At 50.7% G+C, this 22,313-nt stretch overlaps 1 protein-coding gene across 1 annotated transcript in view; it reads right to left on the bottom strand.

Annotated features, from left to right (window-relative positions):
* The window catches only part of PTPN5 (protein tyrosine phosphatase non-receptor type 5), a 55,341-nt gene that overhangs the window by 14,695 nt on the left and 18,333 nt on the right, over window positions 1-22,313 (bottom strand). The window contains exons 3-4 of the mRNA XM_033409180.2: window positions 18,182-18,262; window positions 271-464 (exon numbers count right to left, since the gene is read on the bottom strand). Coding sequence (XP_033265071.1) covers window positions 271-464; window positions 18,182-18,206 — 219 coding nt within the window. The 5' untranslated portion in view covers window positions 18,207-18,262. The remainder of the gene's footprint in view (window positions 1-270; window positions 465-18,181; window positions 18,263-22,313) is intronic.

Genomic DNA, 22,313 nt, shown 5'->3' with positions numbered 1-22,313 from the left:
TCCAGAGACAGGAAGTCCTCAGAAGAACCCCTGCGGGGCCAGGGGGTTGGGAGTGGGCCTGTGTTCCTACTTCTGAGGTCAGGGTGTGAGGGGTTTATGGCTCAGAACTCCAGCCTTCTCCTCACACCAGCCCGAGGGCTGGAGTCACGAGGGACCCCACGGAGGCCCCTCATCCTTCTGTGTCCCCAGGCGGCCATCTCGGGGAGGAAGTGGAGGCCGTCCCTCAACCCGCCCTCCCTCCAGGCCCCGCAAGGCCTGTGATGTCCTTACCAGGAACTGGGAGGCAGCCAGCAGGCACAGGCTGCTCCTGACAGCGAGGGAGGGGCTCCTGGCGTCTCGAGGTGGTGGCTTCTGAGCTGTCTCTGAAGGCGGTGAAGGAGACGGGGGCAGTGGCACCTCTCTCTGCAAGGCCGTGGGCCCCTCGGCCTGGTCCAGCGCCTGCATCCCTACCGGCTGGGGGACACCTGCGGAAGGCGGACACCCGGCCGGTGATCCGGGCCCTGCCGACCCCGGCGGACCGCTCCTTCTGGGGCTGCCGTGGCTTCCTCTCAATCCGGGATCAGTCAGCCTGGCTCCGCTTCCAGCAGTCACCCTCGATTAGCAAAGCAATACTCACCTACCTTCGTCAGAAAGAGCTAAGTGTGGGTGGACAAATTATTTCTCTTTGATTTCTCCAGTAACAGAGTTAAAATGGCAGGAGGTTTTTCAGGGAGTTAACATCGTGGTGTTTACACAGCTTCATTCTTTTCCCATTCCTTAAGGAAACGAAAAACCACCACCTCAAACTCAATTACAAGAGAGAGGGAAAAAAAGGTACGGCATGACCAGGCCGTGACCCTGAGCAGCCCACCCATGCCTGCCCTCTGGGTTTTCGTCTCTCATGCTCTGCGCCCTGACTCAGTATGTGTGCCGGGGGGGGGGAGACGCTGGACACTTGACAAGGTCACAGCCCCGTGCCCCTTCCCCACCTCAAGACCCCACACTGAGGGGGGATGGGGGTGGTCAGGATGGTGTGGAGGAAAATCTCGGTGCAGCAGAATTGATGTCAAACGTCTAAGATCCAGTTCTGGGTCTATCCCTGGTTGTGTGACCTTGGGAAAGTCACCCCCTCCTTTCTGGACCTCAATTTCCACACCTCGAAAATGGGGCTTGGGGGTCCTCCCTTGGTTTTCTTTTTTAAAGTTGTTGCTGTTTTTGATGTGGACCACTTTAAAAATCTTTATTGAATTTTTTACAATATTGCTTCTGTTTTACGTTTTGGTTTTTTGGGCACAAGGCATGTGGGATCTTGCTCCCCGACTAGGGATCGAACCCGCGGCCCCTGCATTGGAAGGCGAAGTCTTAACCACTGGACCGCCAGGGAAGTCCTCTGGTTTCCTAACTGTGCTTTAAGGAGCCCTGGTGTTTTCTCAGGTGCACCAGCTATGACCAAGTGCTCTGGGTCCCTGTGCCTGGGCCTCGGCCGTGGGAGCTGTTCAATACCGTTCCATATACTGGGTTTCCTCTAAGATGATTTCAACACAAGGTTCCACGACTAAACAAGTCTGAACAGCACTGGCTTGGATCCGATGCCCTGGTGGAGTGTGGAGATTCCAGCAGCACCACCGCAGTGAGCCCCAGAGGTTGGAGTTCCCCGTTTAAACCCACACTGTCCAATCTATTGCCAAGAAGAGAGGCACCAGCAAGACGGACGTGTACGGCCTGATGGTGGGGATGGGACGGTCCACATATCGCTGTGTATATATATGGGACAATGGACTCCTTTTCTGGTTGGGAGACAACGGAACACCCACAGCCAAGACCACGTGAGGTCAACATAGTTGTCTACATGCTCGCTTGGTTACGTGACAAGTATTTGCTGAGCATCTCGCATGGCCTGGATCAACAATGCGGTGATCCTGGGGATACCTGTATTTCTCTCCCAGGCTCCTCCTTCCCAGACCTGACCCTGTATAGCTCCCTACCTGCTGTGGTCCAGCCACACTCTTTGGCAGTTCCTCGGGTAAGCCCACACCCCATGTTTTGCATATCCTGTCCCCTCTGCCAGGAACATTCCCCCAACATCCTGCTCCCCTCAACTGTCCCCAAAACACTTTGCCAAGTTGACTCCTAATCATCTTGCAGAACTCAATCAGCTGCCTCCTAAAGTAGGGGCTCCCCTACCACACACACTCAGCAACCCACGTCTCTCCTTCATACGACCAGCAGCAACAATACACCTGGCGAACACACAGCCCTGCTTTGAGTGCTCTGCACGTTAATCTATTCACTCTTCATGGTACCCTATGAAGTCGGCACTACTATTATCCTCATTTTACAGAAGAGAAAGATGAGGTGCAGAGAGGCTAATAAGTGGTTGAGGTGGGTTTGAAGTGAGGCACTTGGACAGGCTCTGAACTATACAGTACACTCACTCCAGTCTGTCAAAATTATTTGTTGAATATAATCTCCCCCAGTCTCTGTAAGTTCCACGAGGGCAAGAGCAGTATTGGTTTTGCTCATCCTGACTGTCCACAACATGTAGCGCTAGTCCTGGCATGTAAGTCTACAATCAATATTTCCTAAATGAGTGAATGATGATGGGTAAGTGATAAACAAGGATAATAATACATTCTTTGAAAAGCTGCGATGAAGACGGTAGATCCTATAGATGAAACATCCAACTTGGCACCTGGCATCTAGCAGTTGCTCAAGAAACATCAGATTATAATAATGACAACACGTAACTCCTGCCTTCAAAAGGCTCAAGTCAGCTGGGTAAAACAGACCAGTGGATGAGTGTTTACAATACAGTGCATTACGTGAAAAATCTAAGTGCTCGTAGAGCCTAAGGGCCTCTACCTTTGCCCAGGGAGGCTATAGTTACTAACCACAAGAGCAGATATCTCAGATCCAGCCACTGCTAAGAGATGGATCACGTAGGAAGCCAAGAGTTTCCACTGTTGATAAGCAGAGGGTTGATTACCCGAGTGGCAAGTTCTCCACCCACACCTTCAGAAAAAGCAGTCGATGTGTGATGGCAAATACGGACAGGTAGGAGGGGTACAGCTCAGGGGCCACCTGGCTTGGCTCGTAACACACACTGTGGACTTTGGGCAATCCTTTCTCCCCCCTGGGTCTCAGTTTCCTTATCTGTAAGAAGAGGGAGAACACAGTGCTTCTTAGATGCTTCTCCCATCTTTAGAGCAGAGGGGACATGGGTCTTTGGGGAAAAACAGCAAGTCACATGATCCTGGACTTTGCTGCTTTGTTTGAAAATTCATGGGTGTTCTTTATTCTATTCTATGGCATATCTGTGCTTGTTTTGATCTTAAAATAATGTTTTCTTTTTTCCTCCCAAAGCTTGGAATCAAATTTATGCTTCAGGAAAATGTTCTACATTTATCCTGTGGCTTTGCCCTCAGGGGTACATGCACCCCAGTCTGAGAAGCCTGGAACCTGCCTGCAATAAAACGTCATCATGCTGCCGTTAGTAATGACTCTGTAGATAAATATTTAATAATGGGGAAAGAAATTTCGATGGTGTGGAGTGAGAAAGGCAAGGTTACAAAACAGTCTGCTCTCCTTGGCCTTAAAAATTAAGAAAGTATATAAAAAGGTGGAGAATCCCCGATGAAAGACGAGAGGCTAACTCAAATGGTGCTTGGAAAGTGTGCAGCACACCGGACGCCGGGCACAGGAAGTGTTTAATGAACATCATACACGGTAAATGGGAAGAACAGAAGACAGGTAGTAGTAACAATAGTTCTTTGGAGGAGGGTGAGAGTAGAGTGATTTTTTTCATTGCTTACATATTCTTTATTTTTATTTTTGGCTGTGTTAGGTCTTCATTGCTGTGCACAGGCTTTCTCTAGTTGAGGCGAGCGGGGCTACTCTTTGTTGCCATGCACGGGCTTCTCATTGCAGTGGCTTCTCTTGTTGAGAAGCACGGGCTCTAGGCACGTGGGCTTCAGTAGTTGTGGTGCACAGGCTCAGTAGTTGTGGCTCGCAGGCTCTAGAGCGCAGGTGCAGTAGTTGTGGCGCACAGGCTTAGTTGCTCCACGCCATGTGGGATCTTCCCGGACCAGGGATCGAACCTATGTCCCCTGCATTGGCAGGCGGATTCTTAACCACCGCACCACCAGAGAAGTCCCTGTTTATATATTCTAAATTTCCTCCAGTAAGTAAATAGGCACATATGTATAGAAATAAATATATATGTATATACATATACATATATTTATTTGTAGTGAGGAAAAATATTTTTAAAAAGAGGGCACTGTTCTGAGTTCAGATATTATGAGGCCTGCTTAATATTCCCAGGTTCAGGACCCCAACTTTCACCTGTCACACCTAAATGGCATGTGGGGGGACTGGGAGAGATTGAGAGTGAGTGCAAGTCTCTGTGAGACCCACCCAGCCAGAGAGCAGCCACTCAGAAGACAGGCCCCCTGACATCACTTCTGCATATGAAAGATGGCAGGTTAACAGCTTGGCACCTTAAGGGGGCAGAAGAAAACCTGCAGGCTGGCGGGGCCCTGTATGCACCTCTCAGAGACAAGGGTGGAAGCTGTTTTTTTGTTTTTAAACCCACAGGGTATCTGGCAGCCCTGGAGGCTGGATGAGTCCAACTGAGTGCCTGGTAGATGCCTACCTTTCAGAGCAGGGTTTATTTAAAAGCTTTTCTGGGCAGAAATCTAACATTTCTTTACTCAGGAAGATACTTCTTCTCACACACACTATATTCTGCCTGTAATTCTGGAGGGGATCCACGGACCTCAGGTTAAGAACCCGTGATCTCAGGGGTGGGGAGCAGAGGTCTGTGATCAGGTGGTAGAAGTGGGGAGGTAGAGAACTGGGCTGATTTTAGTCTCTGCTCATTCATGTGTGAGTCCGACACATTTATTGAGCACCGATTATATATCAATACTTTGCCAAGCACCAGGCTAGGCTCTGTGGATACAGCAGGGAACAACACAGTGCCCGCCCTCATGGACCACAGAGGTCCTGGGCTCCTTTGTCCTTTGTCCTCCAGGTCCTGCTCCTAGAGATCACGCCAGCCCTTCTCCTCACCCTGCCCACCCTTCCACTCACTGTCTTGCTCCGGAATGAGAATGCCAGATCTCTTGGGTAGGCTCTGTGCAGCTCCCAAAGCGCTTGTGCGCACGCAGTTCCTTTTGCTTCTCTGTGAGGTAGACATTGGCATCATCAGCCCTGTTTTGCTGGTGAGAGGCGGCTGCTTGTGTCAAGGACTGGCTTTTCAATAGTTCACAGCAAGGTAGCTGCTTTGCCATGCACGAAGCCCTGACTCAGAGCCACCTTGCTGACAGTGACAGAACACTGGGCTCCTCTCGGGCCTGCTTCCTGCATGGGGTGAAAGGGATTTTCCAGGCATGGAAATCGGGCTGAGCGAGGTTCAGTGGCTTGCCCAAGTACGTGCAGACCCGAGATGCAAACCCAGGCCTTCCTGACGCCAAGTGGTCTTTCCGCTTTGCCAAACTGCTTCTCAGGAGAGGTCACTGCAGCAAAGGCAGGGAGATGATGAGAACCTGGGAGGGAGGGAGTCCCTGTGTCTGGGGATCCTTGAACCCTAAGCAGCTGCATGGGGGTGGCGGTGCAGCTTTTGTGCCAGATCCCGGCTCCTCAAAGGCTGTATCTTATGAAAGGAAGGAACACTGGAAGGCAGGCGCTCTGCATCCTGGGCCAGAGCTCTAGGGGCCCTGGGTAAGGCGCGCAGGCAAGTGGCCTTGAGGGTTTACCTTGGGCATGTGGAAACACCACGATCCCTCTCCCGTCACCTGGCACCCAAATCCCACCATTAAACTCTGCAGCCATGGTGTGCCCCGGGGCCGGCCCCGCCCGAGCCGAAGAACATGGCTGTTCCTGTTGGTGACTCATCCTTGGAGCTGCCAGCCGCGGAACTGCAGCCGGAAGGCTGGCCCGCTTCTGTTTACATGAGGAGGGAGCTCTTGTCCCATTCAGCTTTTCTTCTCTTCCCAAACGTGGCCAGGAGGGACCTCCCCACCATGCCCACGTAGCCATGGGGGCGCTGACCAACAGAACATCACACTCAGCCCTGCCTGGGCTTCTAGAACCACTGATGGGCAGAGCCAGACCAGCCTTGAGGGGCATCTGGTCTAGTCTGCTGGTTTCTCAGATGGGGAAACTGAGGCCGAGAGGGAAAGTGGCTTGCTGAAGGTCAACAGTCAGCCAAACGTAGAGCCAGGACCACTGAGGGCTAACACGTACTGAGCGCTCACTAAGTGCTTCACGTATATTAACCCATTTAATCCTCACAACAATGCTAGAAGGTACTGCTCTTACTCCCATCTTACAGATGAAGTAACTGAGGCACACGGGCGTTAAGTCGCTTGGCCAAGTCAGCTAACAATAGGGAGAAGCTAAGACTAGAACCCGGGCAGCCTGCGGCCAGAGCCCATACCGTTAACCAACCCACCAGATGAGACTAGCTCAGGTGATCAGCTCTCCACACCACAGCATCTTGAAGAAATCTCCAACACTCCTGACCCTCCATGTGTTCACAAGTACAGCGTCATCTCTGTGGGAGATGGTGCTGGGCTCCACAGCCCATCACTGTGTCTGAAACCCCACCCTTAGACACAGACACTTGTTTATAGGATTACTGCTCTTACCTCACTGTGGGGATGGAGGGGAGTGGAGGCGGCGGGGGGCCTGTCTGCAGACACCTGAGGGGGCTGTGCTAGGGAAGGGGGCACGTCAAGAGCTGTGAATGGGACCAGTGTGTGGAGGCTCTTGGGAGGCAGATTTCCAAGTACCTCAGAGACACTATTGGTTTGGTTCCAGGCCGCTGCAATAAAGCAAACACCGCAATAAAGCAAGTCACACGAATTTTTCGGTTTCCCAGTCCATACAAAAGTTACGCCTGTACTCTACTGTAGTCTATTAAGTAGGCAGTAGCATTATGTCTAAAAGAACAATGTACACACCTGCATTTAAAAAAACACTATTGGAAAAATGGTGCCGACAGACTTGCTCAGCGCAGGGTTGCCACAAACCTTCAGTTTGTGAAAACCGCAGTATCTGTGAAGCGCACTCAAGCGAAGCGCAATAAAAGGAGGTACATCTGTAACAAGAATGATCTCTAGGACCCGGCCCTATCCAGCCGGCACTGCAGCTCTTGCTGTCCCTACAAGTGCCTTGTTTCTGGGGAGGAAGCTCCTTGGGGGGACTCCTAGCCAAAGCTCTGGAGTCACCCAGACTTAGCTTTGAAGCCCGACTGTGCCACTTACCACCTGTGTGACCTTGGGGAAGTGACTCAATCTCTCCTCTGGACAACAGATCCACTAAGCCTTGCTGGCTGGGGTCTGAGGATGCCATAAGGTAAAAAATGCCCAGTGCTTAGCCTGGTGCCTGGCGCACGGTGAACGCTCAGTAAACAGCAGCAGAATTGAGAGAGGAGGGGGAAGAGGGGAGGGGAGGGGAGCATGAGGGACAGGCAACAGGACCGGGTCCCTTTCATCTGCCAGGTGAGCCCCTCAGGAGGACAGTGGGCGCCCTGCCCCCACGTGGGCGAGGGCTTTGAGGCTGCCGACTGGCACCTGGGGTCGGTGGATGGAGTGGGCATGGGCCGGGGGTTGAGGAAGTGGGGCAGCTTTGCTCTCTCAGTTAATTAAATCTGAAATGCTAACAAGCTTTCAAAACAAAAGGCAACTCAAGTACTCTTTGGATGGGATATAATAAAATGGTTCTATCTGAAATTGCAAACAGCTTTGTTGCTGCAAACAAAGGCTCAGTTCTTTGTGCTTCTCTGGAGCGGAGGCCCAGAAGTACAAGGGTGAAAAGGTTCAATGAAACTCTGAGGGTGCAGCTACCCCCTCCCCCCAGCCCACGGTGAGAACTAAAATAACCAACGGAGAGGCCCTGGGCAGTGGGTACCAGAGGTCCCTAGTGCCTGAGACTTAAGCCCAAACATGTGGGGAGGGAGGGACAGAATTGGGAGAGCCTTTTGCTCCACCCTCCCATTTTACAGATGAGGAAACTGAGGTCCAGAGAGTAAGAGGCAGAATCAGGATTGGCACACATGTCTTTAACCCTCTGGTTCAGTTTTCACTCGTTAAGCCAGCATGGGATGTTTCACAGGGGCTGCCTGTGGGTATCTGAAGGTCTGAGGCCTCCCTCCCTGACAGCAGAAGGCTGGGTCCTGGTTTGGGGTTGCTTGGTGGGTCCTGGTAAATGCTCTCAGAGGTCTAGGAAAGTCCAGGGGATAGGAGGTGAGCAAGAGCCAACCAAGACCCCCCAGGACAGATGTGCTGACAAATTCCAACCCTCCAGGGGCTGTTGCCCTCAGTAACTGGGGAGGCTCACAACACTGGCAGTGTCAAGAGGCCTGGGTAGCAGTTCTAGCTCTGTGAGGAGTGGGCTGTGTGACCCTGGGCGTCTCACTGCCTTTATGGGCCTCAGAGGCCTTCTGTAAATTCAGAGTGTGCCTGGGGGTCTTTAAGGGCCCTTCTAAGGCTAAAGATCCACTGTTGCCTTTTTTAAAAAAACAAATCTGAGCCCCTGCTTTAGTTTCGTTCGATGGCTTCCCCTTGTTCTTAGAATAAAGGCCCAAATCCCTGCCACGGCCATCAATAAAGGCCCAGCATGCTCTGTCCCCTGCGTATCTCCCCAGCTACCACCCACACCGTTTCCTCCTGGTTCTCTGTGTTCCAGATCCTCTGCTGGAACCAATCCGGGAAGTAGAAAACTCTGGAAATGCGTGCTTCTGCTCCACAAAATTCTTACCTAGTCCTAGGAAACACATAAGCTGTAAGCCAAAGCGCCCTCCTGTGCTATCTGCGGTGGGGTGGGAGGAGCGGGGCACCTACATTCCCATCACTTGGGGAAGCTGGTAGGCCGCGTCCAGGGACACACTGGGGAATACTCTGCAGCCCTTAGAAGCAAAGGATCAGAGGACATACGGCACCATGGAAGGACCTCAGAAACACGGCTGAGCGAAAAGAATGAGACCGAACACAGCACAACAGACACAAATTTTAAAAATATATACACACGACATACTGCCACTCATTCTGCAAGAGCACACAGAAACGCACAAAATACGCCTTAAACACGTTAGAACACACTAACTGTGGGGAGAAGGGACCTGGCGGTGGGAGACAAAAGAGAAAAAATCAGTGAATGAAACCAGAGAGGGGCACTGCGGGGACCCGTGAAGAAAGCGGGGCCACAGAGGAGTATGACTGACAGCTCTGAACCTACCACCAGTCACTACCCCCTCCTCCCCAGGTAAAAACAAAACCAGCTGAGTTGGAGGGGGGGCCAAGGTCCAATGGGGAAAGAATGAACGAAAGCAGAGGACCCTCCATCCCGTCTGTGTCCTGGAACTGGGAGAATTACAGAGCGAGAACTTGTTCCTCCTGCCCTGGGAACGGACACCCACTGAAGGACTCATGGACTTAGTGAAACAGAGCTGCCTGTCAAGGATCCCTGAGTCTCCCCTTCTCTGAACTGGTTCACCAACATGACATGACGTGAGTCATTTCGTTGGCTTTCTATGGGGTGGGGGGAGGGATTCCATGCCTTGGTGACTGTCTCCACCGATGCCCCCAAAGGATTAACCAGCCCCCATTAAGATCCCTGGGGTTGGGTCAGCCCCCGACTCTGTGCCTGCCCTGCTGAGCAACCCAACCTGGAGGGAGGTGACTCACCCCAGGGGGCCCCCATGATCCCCAGCTACCACTCTTGCCTGGCGAGGATTAATAAATATTTTCCGGTGGCCAATCTTTTTTTTTTTTTTTGGCCACGCCGCGCAGCATGCAGGATCTTAGTTCCCCGACCAGGGATCGAACCCACACCCCTGCAGTGGAAGTGCGGGGTCTTAACCACCAGATCGCCAGGGAAGTCCCAGATGGCCAATCTTTTAAAAATGATTTTGGAAAATATGAGGGGAAAAAAACCCATAAAAGCATAAATGAACCCCAAGTCATCCATGATCCTACCACACTGAGAAAGGCAGTGGTTTCCTTTAGATATATTTTCTAGTATTTTTTTCTCTCTCTGTGGGTGGATTTTTTCCCCCACCATCCTGTATACAGTTGGCTCTCTGTATCTGCGGGTTCCACAGCTGTGGATATGGAGGGCCAACTGCACTATGCCATTTCACATATGCAACTTGAGCATGGGTGGATTTTAGTATCCGTGGGGAATCCTGCAGTTAATCCCCTGCAGATACGGAGGGACAACTGTACAGGCATATCCTGAGAATATGCCTTTTTGAATTTCAAGGATTCAACTCTTAAGCAGTATGATAGACAGCCTCCAGGGGGCCCTAGTGATCCCCCTTTCCTGGTATTCACACCAAGGTGCCAGACGTAAGAAAAGCTTTCTTGGACCTTCTATTCCAGCCCAGCACCAGGTGAATACAGCTGAGTGAATGACCTCAGTTGAAGCCATAGGGAACAGAAGAACCCCCCAGCTGAACCCCTCATGACCCTCTGAATCATAAACAAATAAAATGGTGGTTGTTTTAAGTAAGTTTTGAGACAGTTAGGCAGCAATAGATAAACAAAGCACATCCTGAGACTTGAAAAGAAGAAATGAGCTTAAATGGAAGGAAAGAGGTTGTTGTTTTTGTTTGTTTGTTTTTAAGGTATAAAGAAGTTCCTGGGAGTTGGGGTATTTAGTCCCCGGGCCAAGTCAAGGAGAAAGGTGACAGCATCTGTCACTGCATATCTTAGTTATACAGTGATGCCCATTTGTCTGAAAGGGCTTGAGCATCAACCTGGGTGGAGGCACGGGACTGAAGCAGATGGCCTCTTTCTTCCAGTTGCAAAGACTCTTTGTAGTTTCATCATACATCCAGGCCACTCCCAGGAACGTCAGCACTGTTTCTATACAGGAAAATGGATGACTGGCCTCTCCAGCAAGTCTGGCTCCTCTTCCCACCTGACTTTGCAAGTAAACAACACTCCCCTATGTGTCTGTGGTGGCATGTGGTGGGGAGTCATGAAAGAGCCACAGACCCGTATCACCCACTCCACATCTGAAGGTCTGGCCTGGGACTTGATGCCTGGGCCCTTGATGCCTGGGAACGTGCACAGGTGTTTTTGGTTGTTGTTTATACTCCACATCCTGGCAAAATCATCACCATCATTATTAGCTACCATTTATGGAGCACTGCGTAATAAGCATTTCACACACATCAGCTTATTTAAACCTCCCAAAATGTTTGTGAAGATCTTATTATCACCCTCATTTTGCAGTGAAGAATTTGGAGCTCAAAGTGGTCAGACTATTTACCTGAGATCAAGCTGCTGGTCAGCAGCAGAGCTGAGATTGGAACCCAGGTCTCACTGCCCCTCCAGGACCCCAAGACCCAGCTAGATGGGCTCCTGCCTCCATATCTGTCCTGGTGTCTGAGGACAGTTAACCGCTACCATCGCTGATCAGTGAGTACCTGGGTTGGTACATTTCTTCTCAATACAGTGGTATCGTTACGGACTACTCTCTAAATTAGGGTTCTCAGCACATCTGGATGGTGTTGTTTGCCTTTCTTTAATTTCTATCCTAAAGTCTCAAAGACAATTCATAGTACCATTGGCCACATAAACACACCTAAATGCATTAAAAGTCCCGAATGAAAACAGAGCCATCGATTAAAGAACTAAAAGTCAACAGCACCTAAGCTGCTGAGCGTTGATGGGCACAAGTGACATCTCAGTAATGATACTGTTTCCAAGTCTGTCTTCTCTACGTTTGTCCATCTGGGCTCCTGCACCTGGTCCCAGACCATTTGAACCAGTACCAGGCACCAGATCAGGGGGCTCTGTGAGAACAAGCATTAGCAGGTGGGGGATAAGGCCCATTCTGAGGTTAACCTGTTCCTTAAGATGCTTTGATAGCTGGTTCCTCAAGACACGAGCCAGGACCCTACTCATCCTTTAGGTCACAGTTTAAAGGCCACTTCTTCCAGGAAGCCTTCCCTGACTGCCCCCCCCCAGCCGAACCCGCCCAAGATAACGTAATGTTATTGTTGCACACTTCCATGGTACCCTGTCCTCCTGACAGCAGGGACCAGGTCTCTCCTGCTCTTCACTGTATCATCAGTACCTGGTACAGCGCTGGGCACAAAGTGGATGTTCAATAAACGCTTGCTAAATCAATAACAGGGTCAGGCTGCCTTTTCAATCAGCCCTTGTTGGCTTCTGGCGAAGACCTCATCCATGTCATGGTGGGATGGCCGTGAAAGCTACGGCCTGACTCTCCCTGATGACTGCGGTAGTCACTGCATGATTAGGATAACAAAGATTTCCTCAATACAGGCCTTCCCTTTACTTTATAAAAGACCACCCAGGATGGACAGTGGTCTCTTGCTGAGACCTAGACTTTGACCTCCTCAGAGGAGGGTCCATCTGATATCCATGATGGTACAGAGCCTAGGGCTGGGCTGGGCTGGGGGTAGCCTTCAAAGCACCAGGACTTAAGGTGTGGAGAAGTCAGCTGTTCCTACCAAAGGGGCAATGACCTACTCAGGCCTTCAGTGGCTACTCACAGCCTTGCATAGACCCAGCTGATCATAACACACTTAAATCTCAGGGTGGCGGGGACTGCCATGGCTCCAACCAGCTGCCGGCTGTAGGAGGCCTTTGGGAGCACCTTATTCCCCAAAGCAGTGTGGTCCTTAGATCTGGCCCCTGGGCTTCTTCTCCTCTGGCCATGCCACTCTTCATGGAGCAAAAGGCCCCCAGGGCCCAGGAGGTGTGCCCACACCCCGCTTTCCAGGCCATGCTCTGGTTACGAGGACTCCAGAACTCTCTGCCCGAATGGCCTGAAGGCTTCATGAATGCACGTACACGCTTCTGAGCAGGGACGTGGCCTTCCCTGGGGGTATATTTAGGTCTGAGGGGTGGCCAAGTGTCAGCTAGCAGGGTGGAGTGTGAACCATACTTGCACGCACAGACTGACGTGCCCCCATGCATTCAGACGAAGGCCCTCCCAGTGCAGGACTGAGCAGGGGGTGGTGCCCCATGAGGGGCCCCAACGGCAGTCTGACCTCGGTCCCTGCAAACATTAGGAGCCGGCCTGCTCATGAACCTGCCCGCTGGAGACGCTGTGAGCAACGTGGTGACGTCATGCCATCACCAGCACCTACTGTCGCCTTATTCACCTCCTTCCCCTGCCCTGTATCCCTGAGGAAGCTGCTGGTCCCAGGCTAGGCCTGCACTGGTGCTGTTCGGGCAGGAGCAGAGGTCCCAGCATCAGCAGGGTTGCCTGCATTCTCGCAAATGTGAACACCTACACACAGAAGGGGAGAGAGTGTGAGTTTGAATGTTTAAATGTGTTTGGGTGACTGTGAGCAAGAAAATGAGGGAGGAAGTGAGCAAGTGAGGGGGAGTGCAAGAGCAAAGGAGGGTGAGCACGTGAAAAAGCGCGTGCGCACGCGAGAGGAGAAACCTGTGTATGCCCGTGCACGGACCTGGAGATACACCGGTGCCCACCACAGTACCCAGGAACTGTGTGCAGTGAGGGAGGGCAGGAATGTGCCTGCTTATCTGCATGTGCAGGAGAAGGGGGCGTCGTTGCAGGAAAGAATGAGACCTAAAGAGGAAACAGAGAACAAGCGTGTCCATCTCTAAGAAGCATCTCTAGCGGAAAGGGGTGGATGACAGGGTGATGGAGTTAAGAGGTCCTGGGTGTGCAAGAGGAAGAAGACTCATAGGTGCGGGAGCTGCACGTGCCCAGGGGACTGCGTGTGGGTATGTGCACATGCATACGTGAGCACGAGGCTGTGACAAGTGACAGCAGACATGAGTGTGTGTGCGCCTGTGTGGAACGCCTCCGGGGGTGCGAGTGAGCGTGCCTGCCCCGGGGGCAGCTGTGGGCTGCCTGCAGGTGTCGGCGATGCCTGAGGATGTTTTCACCCAGAAATCTCAGTCTGGGAGGACTGGATGACGCTGGCTAGGGTCTGGGTGACCGCGGCCCCGGGAGTGTTGGCCATGTCGCCCCCCGCCTGGCAGCTCCTGTGGGAATGAGTGAGTCACCCAGGCATGGCTGGTCCTCACTCTGCCTTGCCTCTTAGTCTCGCCCAGTGGGGAAGACAGCTGGGAGGGGGAGAGATTACTCGAGGGCTGTATTTTTACATCATCATTATGCAACTGCTTGCAGTGTCCATGGGCTCATTCTAAAGGCCCAACGCCCCAGGTCTCTGGGCCTGTATGCCTCCATCTCCTTTTATGTCCAAGGTGCAGCTTAGGTTGGTGGTTTTGGCTGACGAACACTGTGGAAGTCTACTCCTTACCAGGTTCCAGGACCACCCTATTTACAATGCCAACCATCCCCCCGCCCCCGGCCACCCAGTCCCGGTCCTTTCCCACCTCCCCCTTTTTGGCTTTAATTTTCTCCACAGCACTTATCACCATCTGCTATACTATATATTTTACTTATTTATTGCCTATCTTCCCCTTAATAGCAAATGCCTATGTCATTTGCCACATTCCAGGCATTGTTCTGAGCTCCATGTAATCCTCCAACAACCGTACATGGTAGTGAATGTTATTCTTGCCATTTTGTAAATGGAAGGCAGAGAGGTTAAGTAGCTTGCCCAGGATCACCCCAACGGTGAATGGTGGAGCTACGCCTGGGTCCAGGATGCCTGCTCTTAACTAGGGCACAATACTGTCCTGTAAGGGTGGGAAATTTTCTCAGGTTGCTTCATTGTTGAAACTCCAATGCTTACAGAGTGCCCAACACATGGAAGTGGTCAGTGAATAATGAGTAAATGGATGAAGAAATGAGTGAATGAACGTTGCCATGGAGGATGGAATAGAGAGGTAGTTGCCTTCAAAGAGCTCACGGTCCCATGGAGGAAACAGACAAAAAGTTATTTCAGTATCATATGAAGACGGCATCATGGGTGCCTAGAAGGGCATATAACTTGCCTGGCCCCTGGCAGGCGGGCTTTCCAGAGGAAGGACACAGATAGGGACAGGCACAGTGACATCGCCCAACTCCTCCAAACTCCTCCCTGGGGACAGACATACCTTAGTTCTTCCTGCCTCAGTCCACAGGGTGCCAGAAGATCATAATGGCTCAATGGCGACAAGGAAGGCAGAATGGGGTAGCGGCCAGGAGCCTGGGCTCTGGAAGGAAACTGCCTGGAGGGACTCCTCACTCTACTGAACACTGGATGAACCCGGACAGACCCTCCAACCTCCCTGGACCTTGGTCCTTTCTTCTATGAGATGGTGATAGCAAATAATACCAACTTCCTAGGGTAGCAGAGAGGATTGCATGAGATATAGGTTGTGATATTATGATTTATCAGAAATATATAATTCGTCATTCAGATGACCAAAATATATATCTCTCATATATATTTGGTCTTCAGCCACAGCTCCTAACTCACAGCTCCCAACGTCTTTGGAATTTCCTGAGCTACTAGAGCAGTGGGATCATATTTGGTCTCGTCCTTAGTTCCTGAAAATGCTTCAGGGAAGGTGACTTTTGGATCCCACCCAAGGGTGGGGGCTGGTTGCCAGGAGAACCAACCATGTGATTAGAGCACTGGAACTCTCCAGTCCCAGACCCGACCTCCAGGGAGAGGGGCTGGGGGTTGAATCATTCGCCAATGGCCAATGATTTAATCCACGATGTTTATGTAATAAAGCCTCCAGAAACATCCCAAAGGACGGGACCTGGAGAGCTTCCGGGTGAGCGCATGGAGAGGTGGGGAGAGTGGTGCTGGGAGAGGGTACGGGGGCTCCGCGCCCCTTGCCTTGCCCTACGCATCTCTTCCAACTGGATGGTCATCTATATCCTTTAATAGCCTTTTAAAATAAACTGGTAATCTAGTGACTAAAATGTTTCTCTGAGTTTTGTGAGCCTTTCTAGCACATTAACTGAACCTGAGGAGAGGGTTGTGGGAACCTCTGACATATAGCCAGTCGGTCAGAACTGCAGGTAACAACCTGGGCTTGCAACTGGCGTCTGAAGTAGAGGGCAGACTTGTGGGATTGAGCCCTTTACCTGTGGAATCTGATGCTATCTCCTGGGAGACAGTGTCAGAAATGAGCTGAATTCTCAGATAACCTGCTGGTGCTACTGCACCTTTGCATACATGTGAAAGCATCTAGCACAGTGCCTGGCACAAGGTAGGCAATGTGCCAGGTCCAGCGGAGATGACCAATAATCCTCTTTGATTCTATTCTGGTTGTTGGCTTTTGGGGAGGAATGGGAGAGAAGGTTGGAATTAAACAAATCACGCTTATTACTGTAGCCTCTCTGCGGTGGCTTCATCCCATTTTCCAGAAGCAGCTCAAAGCAGGGCAGGGACCTTGTCTGTCATACTCACCACTATATCCCTAGCACCTAGTACAGCACCTGACACATAGTACATGCTCAATAAGCATTTGTTGAATGAATGCTTGTGTGATTACATTTATTTTCCTTGTGAGGATAAATGTTCATACTGTTGCTGTTTCCATTTGCAAATAAAGGACTGCAGGACCAGCGGGTTACATGACTTGTCCATAAACACACAGCCTGTGTGCAGAACAGCCAGACTCCAAGACCAGACCCCATGCTCTTTCCTCCACACCATGCTACTCTCTGGATTCCTATACACGGTGTCCTATTTTCTGTGGATTTTTTCTAGCCACTGGGGCCATCCCTGGTTGTAGAATCATCTCTGAATTCTATGACTCATATCTGAATCACAGAACTGTTTAATAGCTGAAAGGGACTTGCGCTGTCACCTCGACCTCCCACCCACTGTGGAAATTTCCTCTCCAGTGTCTATCCAGACAATACTTGAATACCTCCAGTGATGGAACACTCATTTTCTCCTGCATTATCAAGTTCAATGACTGGACTATTTTTAGAGTCAGAAAGAAAGTTCTGCATCGCGTGGGCCAACAGGCCTCTTTTAAATTTCTATGTATTGGATTTATGCCCTCTTCATAAGACACACACAGAATGAATATGCCGTCCCCTTCACAAGACAGCCTTTCAGATGTTTGCAGACAGCTCTTACATCCCTTTGGAGAAGTCTAGTCCTCAAGCTAGCTGTTTTGGGTCCCACAGCGACACTGGTGCAATGGCATCCATCCTAGCCCATCTCAACAGGCCGTCCTAAGTGTTTTGAGCAATGGCACCCCCTACTGGATAAGGTGAGAATTATACTGAAGGGCTCAATGCTCAGTGGGAGGTTGGAGGAACTTCATCCATAGCTGGGGCAACTGCTCATGGGGTGAAAAAACAACCACTTATTTTAAAGAGTCATGGCTTTAGAGTCACACCGAGTTGTTTTCCATGTCTGTCTTAAAGAGGGTCACTGAAGACTCGACACTCTAAGGTTCCTTGCCAATCATGAGGTTTCTGACAAGCTACAGGTTTGAGAGTTCAAAATTAGAATTCAGAATTGGTTATTTCTTAACAAAAAGGTTTGGAAAGGGAGATGTGAAAATGTGTGTAGTGTTACAGGATTATCGTGATTTTTCTTTTTCTCTTGTCTTTATTTTCTAATATTTCTACAACGGATATTTGTTATAAGGAGGAAAAAAAAACAATAAAAACTTTTATAAAAGGAAAAAACACAAAAAAGTTTCCCCCACCTTCCTTCCTTCATTCCTTCCAAGGCTGTTAATCATGACTTGGGTATTTGGTCTACAACTGGACGTGCTGCTTCTCCATGGGCAGGAGTGCCTTGGTAATGTTTCTGTGGCGAGAGCAATGGCCCGTGGTTCAAGTGTGGTCAACCAGACTCAAGCAGCACAATCTGACATTCACAGCCAGGCTTCTCCTCAGGGCTGTCAGGGATTTTCTCCACTTCGTCCACCCCACCCTTGGCTCATGCCACGGTCAGGCTGTGTTTCCTAATCTTACCTTTCGAAATCTGCCCAGCACACCACCGGCCAGTGGTCATGTCCTGATCAAGCCTGGACTCCCCAGCTCTTCACCCTTCTCTCCACCCTCCCCGCACACCCTCAGCTGCCTCTTCTTCCCTCCAGATGAGTCTACAGCAGCTCCAAATGATAACAGGTCAGAAAGACATCAGGGATTAGAAAAACAAATCCTCATTGAAACGAAGACCTACAGACCAGCTGAGTCACTCCTCTAAAGCAAATTCACAGCCACCCAGGCTTTCCTCCAGCCCCAGTGCCATCCGGAGCTCTCTTCCTCCATTTGCAGCTCTGGGGGACCTGGTGCTGGGAAGACTCACCCGGCAGCCTCTCGCTGCAGCACATGTCCAGGGCCCCTCCCTCGGAGTCATCAGCAGTGTGGTTCTCTCTCTCTCTCACTCCTGCAGCAGAATGCAAAATGTGAGATGAGGCTGTTGAGCTGGGATCAAGACAAAACCCTGAGCAAAGAGAAAAAGCCTTTCTTTCTTGCACTGTGTCCCTTGGAATAACCCTGCCCCATTGGGGGACCGGAGGAAAAGACCAACCTACAGAGGGGTCAAGCTGCAGAGGCAGAAGCAGAATTTTACAGGTGTCTTCCAGGTGGAATAACCACCAGCAACATCTAAAACCACCATCAGCACCATCATCTCTGCCACAGAAGGAAGGAGGGCTTACTACATTCAAAGCACTTTACAAACTTTATCACACTGAATCTTCATCAGGGCCCCATGAATTAGGGATCATTCCACTGGCTCAGAGAAGTCAAGTAACCTGCCTCAGGTCACACAGCTCATTAGGGTAGAGCTGGGTACGAAATTACAGTCTAGGACTCCAGGCTCACACTTTCACTGCTGTGCCATTCTGCCTCCTAGTTCCTGTGGGTTTGAACCATGGGTGAGCAAGAGGGATCTGGGTAACATACAGTGTGTGTCCAGCTCCCCACATCTGCACATTCCCTGTGCTTCAGGCAGTAAAAAGTGGTATGCAAAACTCTGCTCTGGAAATAGCTAGAAAAAGTAGCTGTATATGTATATGCATTTTCTAAATGTTCTATTTCTTTTTGAACTCAGAAAACCCTCTTTCTAGCTCATCAGGGCACCTTCCAGGACTATGCTGGGGACTAGTTTTTCTCCTTTACCCAGTAAGCTGGGAAAAAGGTTGCTGGAGATTAGTCAGACCCCAGACAGTGTCTGCACTTTGACATATCCTGAGGGTAACTGCGTTGCTCTCAGGGCTTCCCCTGCTTTGGGAATAGCCTGCCGTGCAGGTGTGGGCTCCAGTGGCTCTGCCTGCCCTTCGTGTCTGACCCCTGGCAGTAGCTGACTGATCCAGGGCTGGACAAACCCACTAGGCTGGGCCAATCAGATCCTCTCCTCTGCACTTTTAAAATGCATTCTGGGGGCTGAATCACGGTAGCCACAGGGTCCTGGAGAGAAGGTCCAAACACATCTGCTGCCGTGGGTCTTGGAGCTACTTCATTCTGGCCCATCTTGAGTCTTGATTGGGCAAAATTTCTGTTAAGGCCATAAGATGCCCCAGTGTCCTTCCAATAAATTCCAACATTTTAGCTCAAACCAACAGCATCTGATTTCTGAAATTGGCAACCAGAAGAAACTTTAATACAGCCTTGCTAGCATAATACTTCCAAGAAGTTCAGGAGGTCAGCTGCCTCTCCACCCACTAGTCCTGCAATCCTGCCTCTCGGACTGGTCCTGAGGCTGATTCCAGGCCCAGCTGCAGATCGGAATCAATGAAGGGCAGACAGGCCGGGTTAAGGATGGTGACCATTTTCATTCTGACATCTTCTACTCTCAATTGGCAATTGTTTTATTTTTTCCTCACTCCAATTGGCAGGGTCTCTGAGAATCCCAAATCCCAGGGCCCAGCTCTCCTATGGAGAGAGGGCTGCTATCTTCAAGGCCCTTTAAATGTCTCCTGAGTCTTTCCACTTTTCTCCCTCTTCACTACCTACATCTTGGCCCAGGGCAGCATCTCTTGCCCAGATTACTGTGGCAGCCTTTTAACTGGCCTCTGGCATCCACTCAGCCTGGCCTCCAAAACATTCTCCATATGGCTCCAATACATACGGCTTCAGAGGTTGTGCACTTTACAACCTGTACATCTGGATGGGGCAGGCCTGAGCTAGAACTTTTTCACAACTCAACGTTTATCATATAACTTTCCTTAAAAAATACTTGAATGGCATCCTATTACACTTGGAACAAAGGCAATGGCAACCTTTGACATGGTTTATCAGATCTTGAATGGTCTAACCCTTGTTCATCCCTCCAACTTTATTTCATGCCCCTTTCCCCTTTAACCTCTGCACTCTAGCTACACTGGGACAGGCTCTTTCCTTCATGATGCCTTTGCACGTGTTTTTCTCCCTGCCTGGAGAGCCCCCCACCGCTCCAGGAGCTCTGCTTCCCAGTACTTCTGTTTTTTTTAAACCTCTTTATTGAAGTATAATTGCTTTACAATGGTGTGTTAGTTTCTGCTTTATAACAAAGTGAATCAGCTATACATATACATCTATCCCCATATCTCCTCCCTCTTGCGTCTCCCTCCCACCCTCCCTATCCCACCCCTCTAGGTGGTCACAAAACACCCAGCTGATCTCCCTGTGCTATGCGGCTGCTTCCCACTAGCTATTTTCTTCCCAGTACTTTTTACTCACAGCACTTGACAGAGTTTGAAATTTCATTTTAACTCAGGCCATTATTTGACTAACATTAGATTATAAGCGTCACGAGGGCAGGGACCACCATTTGTTTCATTTACCATTGTATCTTGAAAGCCTCGAATAGTGCCTGGTTCACAGCAGGTGTTCAATAAATAAACAAACACTTGTTGAATAACTGAATGTTGCCATGACCTTCTTGGAAAAACATCAGGAACCTCAAACATGGCCATCATCTGAGCTGCCTTTGTGAAGGCAGTTTTTTTTGTTTTTTTGTGGTACGCGGGCCTCTCACTGCTGTGGCCTCTCCCGTCGCGGAGCACAGGCTCTGGACGCACAGGCTCAGCGGCCATGGCTCACGGGCCCAGCTGCTCCGCGGCATGTGGGATCTTCCCGGACCGGGGCACGAACCCGTGTCCCCTGCATCGGCAGGCGGACTCTCGACCACTGCGCCACCAGGGAAGCCCTGAAGGCAGTCTTTGTGAAGTCACCTGGAACCTTCCTCCACAGCTACTGTCCATAGCAGGCCCAGAATCACACATCGGGAAGGCCTCTCATTTAGCAGAGGAGGAAACGGAGGCACAGAACAGAGGTCTGACTTGTCCCAGGTGATATATCGAGTGGGTGGCCATGTGGATTGGGATGGAGAACACCTACCCCCTACCTCCCGATCTGAAGCTTTTTCTTTATTTATCTTGAAGAGCGCCCCAGCTGGAGGGCAGCCCCAAAGGCCTGGCCCCTAGCTCAGTGCAAAAAGGTAACTGAGGTATCCAGATACCTCTGGAGGGGGACCCATGTGTGACTCACAGCTGCTTTCACACCTTAAGCCTCCCAGGCCCCAAGCCGTGTTCAGAATAGCTCAGCGCTGCATGTGTGCAGCGGACTCTATAAATAAGCTTCCTAGAAAATGACTAATTTCATAATCAGGAAAGCAGAAAGAGTAGCACCTCTCGTCTGTAGAGGAAAATGGAGCTAGAGCCTGCTCTCGGCCCTGCAGTTGAAGGACTCCAGGCGACCTCGCCAAAACCTGCATGTCTCGGCTGTTCAGGGGAGGGTTTTAATTAGATTTCCAAAGAGAAGAGCTCGTCCATTCAGGCTGAATGGAGAAGCCCAGTCTCTGGGAACTGCCCTCCTTCCTCCCTGCCAAGAGCAGAAATAGCTGCTTGCAGTAGATTACTGCAGGCTCCTTCTCTCCTCTTCTCCACTTCTACCAGCCAGGCAACAGGAGCAGAAAACTGGCCTGTGACAACAGGCAGCAACTTGCTGCGCTGGCCCCTCACTGCTGCTCTTAGAACCAGAGAACCCCAGACATAAAGGGACTTGGAGGTCACCCTGCCTGTCCTTCCCTCACCGATGGAGAATATCTGGGAGGGAGGAGAACTTTTCCAAAGCCATTGCCCCATTCAACAAGCATTTACTGAGCACCTCCTGTGAGTAAGGCACCAGGGCCATCCTAGGAACACAGTGGTGAACAAGCCAGGCCCTTCCCCCCCGAAGCTCCCAGTCTTCCAAGGGAGACACACAGGCAAACATGATCGTTCCCACACCTGCTTTAATAGGCTGCATGCACGTGATACCTTGGGGAGCTCAGCTTGGCTCGTGGTGAGGGGGCGGAGGGTGGATGTCTTCTGCAAGGGAAGATAGGACCTGGTTCTTAAAGGATGTTTCTAGGTGGATGAGAGGGTCACAAAGGAAAGAACTTCCTTCATAGTGCAAACAGCAAGAGCAAGAGCTGAGCATCTCGGAGGCCTGAGATGTACGGAATATTTGGC

The sequence above is a fragment of the Orcinus orca genome, chromosome 8 (assembly GCF_937001465.1).
Source record: "Orcinus orca chromosome 8, mOrcOrc1.1, whole genome shotgun sequence".
In the NCBI taxonomy this organism is placed as follows: domain Eukaryota; kingdom Metazoa; phylum Chordata; class Mammalia; order Artiodactyla; family Delphinidae; genus Orcinus; species Orcinus orca.
The sequence above is the reverse complement of the archived record's forward strand: the minus strand, read 5'-3'. Positions and strand labels throughout refer to the sequence as shown.